The 2,557-nt window shown below is 29.3% G+C and overlaps 2 protein-coding genes across 2 annotated transcripts in view; one reads left to right on the forward strand and one right to left on the reverse strand.

The window, feature by feature from the left end:
- The window catches only part of LOTGIDRAFT_163644 (hypothetical protein), a gene marked incomplete at both ends in the record, with an annotated part of 1,425 nt that extends 848 nt beyond the window's left edge, over positions 1-577 (forward strand). The window contains one exon of the mRNA XM_009060171.1: positions 57-577. Coding sequence (XP_009058419.1) covers positions 57-577 — 521 coding nt within the window. The remainder of the gene's footprint in view (positions 1-56) is intronic.
- Positions 578-1,998: 1,421 nt separating this feature from the next.
- The window catches only part of LOTGIDRAFT_163645 (hypothetical protein), a gene marked incomplete at both ends in the record, with an annotated part of 1,933 nt that continues 1,374 nt past the window's right edge, over positions 1,999-2,557 (reverse strand). The window contains one exon of the mRNA XM_009060172.1: positions 1,999-2,366. Coding sequence (XP_009058420.1) covers positions 1,999-2,366 — 368 coding nt within the window. The remainder of the gene's footprint in view (positions 2,367-2,557) is intronic.

Below are 2,557 nucleotides of genomic sequence, written 5' to 3' on the forward strand. Positions count from 1 at the left end.
TCAACCAATATTAAAAAGTCAAGAAGATATTAAAAAGAGACTCGCGCCTCCCATAGAAGCTTTACCCCATAAAGATCCTCCAAAACCGATAGAATATGGTGGTTTTATAATTAGGACATTAGATGATATAAAACATTATTTTTCAAATCCAAACCCAAAGAGCATTACACCAATAGTTGAGAATGAAGAGTTGTTGTTTAATGGATTTAGAATAAGATTTGGTGGAAATTCACCAATATTCAAAATCGATACAAAAGACTTTATATTTACATTAACAGAAGGATTAATAGATTTAAAGAATGGCGGGGATGTTGATATTGCCGATTATAAGGATTTTGTAGAATACTCAGAATTTATACATACGATAAGAAAGACGGGACCCGAAACAAAAAGATTAAAAGAAGTTGATCAATATATAAAAGCTATTATTAATCAAGATGATGAATATGCTGAAGACAATCCAATCATACAAGAAATAGACGAATTGGAAGAGAAGATAGCTAGAGAAAAATGTGTACAAGGTATAACGTTTTTATCCGACAACAACGAGGATCTACTTAATATAGATTATAGATAATACTAGCAGCCATGAAAGAAGGTCATCGTTCAGACAGACAATATAATGAAGTAAATTGTATATTGAAAAGACTCCTAGAGAAAGGTATCATAGATAAAAAATGATTATGAAAGCGTGATTGATAACATTATCCAATAAATATTGTCATTGAAAAAATGCCAAATAAAAAACAATTATTCGTTATCACCTCAAATAAATCAGACATTAAATTGAAATTCACCAATATTCAAAATCGATACAAAAGACTTTATATTTACATTAACAGAAGGATTAATAGATTTAAAGAATGGCGGGGATGTTGATATTGCCGATTATAAGGATTTAGTAGATACTCAGAATTTATACATACAATAAGAAAGACGGGACCCGAAACAAAAAGATTAAAAGTTGATCAATATATAAGAGCTATTATTAATCAAGATGATGAATATGCTGAAGACAATCCAATCATACAAGAAATAGACGAATTGGAAGAGGAGATAGCTAGAGAAAAATGTGGACAAGGTATAACGTTTTTATCCGACAACAACGAGGATCTACTTAATATAGATTATAGATAACATTAGCAGCCATGAAAGAAGGTCATCGTTCAGACAGACAATATAATGAAGTAAATTGTATATTGAAAAGACTCCTAGAGAAAGGTATCATAGAAAAAAAATGATTATAAAAGCGCGATTGATAACATTATCCAATAAATATTGTCATTGAAAAAATGCCAAATAAAGAACAATTATTCGTTATCACCTCAAATAAATCAGACATTAAATTGTCTCTAGATTATGAGTACGAACTCGATCGCAATGAAGAATATGAATTGGGATTAAAATATTTCTCTGTTTACAATTCCATTAGAAATATCAAAGAAAATAATAACCAAATGAAAATATCAACAGATAACGGAACTACATTCAAAACCACAAGTTTACTACCAGGAAGCTATGAATACGTTGCCATAAACGAATATCTATCTGAATATGGAGGAAGTGCAAATGGTAGAAACAATATTGAATTCGAAGATAATTTGAATCTGAACAAAATAAAATTGATATTGAGAATAAGAGTCGATAAGTTGATTTCAACGTAGAAAATTCTTTGAATACTTTATTAGGATTTGATAAGCAAATATACACACAATCCACTTTGGCACCACATAAAGCTAATATCGAGTATGATATCGACGTCATTAATATTCACTGTAATTTAATAAACGGTTGATTTCCAACATTCACTGTACCGATTGGATACAGAATTATACAGAAACCATTTCAAACAACATATTTACCACTTAATTCGTTCATGATTAAAGATATAAATCTGGAAATCAAAGATGGTAAAAATAGGTTTATTGATTTTGGTAACGAGGAAATTGTAATTCAACTTCATTTAAAACAAAAGAACTAAATTTATTGAGTAATTAATCACTCTTCATTCTCTTCTTGAATATATATGTAATCGAAATCATCAAATTCATAGTTTTCATCAAAACTATACTCATCTTTATCACTATAAAGATACATAATTCCTTCACTGATTGGTGGTTTTCTCTTTACAAAATTCAAATAACTTTTAAAAACTTTCTTTTGTTTATCATCATCCTTTGGAATAACTATACCATTCGTGAAACTCCTTTCCCCTCTTTTGTTAAATTCATTCGACACATCATGTCCACTAGCCAACCGAATATAATCTTCTACACTTGTCTTATTATTAGAATAACCCCTAAACGTTTTCTTTTCTTTTAAGACACCATCAGAAGTTGGAATGATATTATATTTGACTTTTGGCGCTAAATATAATCCAAATATGATTCAACCATCACCGTAATCATTCTTGCCCTTACAGTATTCATTTTCAGATACCAACCCAGCTCGATTTAATTTATCCCAATTTCTCGATGAAATGTATAAACTATCAGTATCGGTATAGTATATTTCAGGTTTATAAAATCCATTTATTACATGAATGAAATTATTCATT

This window comes from Lottia gigantea (assembly GCF_000327385.1).
Source record: "Lottia gigantea unplaced genomic scaffold LOTGIsca_41, whole genome shotgun sequence".
NCBI classification, from domain to species: Eukaryota; Metazoa; Mollusca; class Gastropoda; family Lottiidae; genus Lottia; species Lottia gigantea.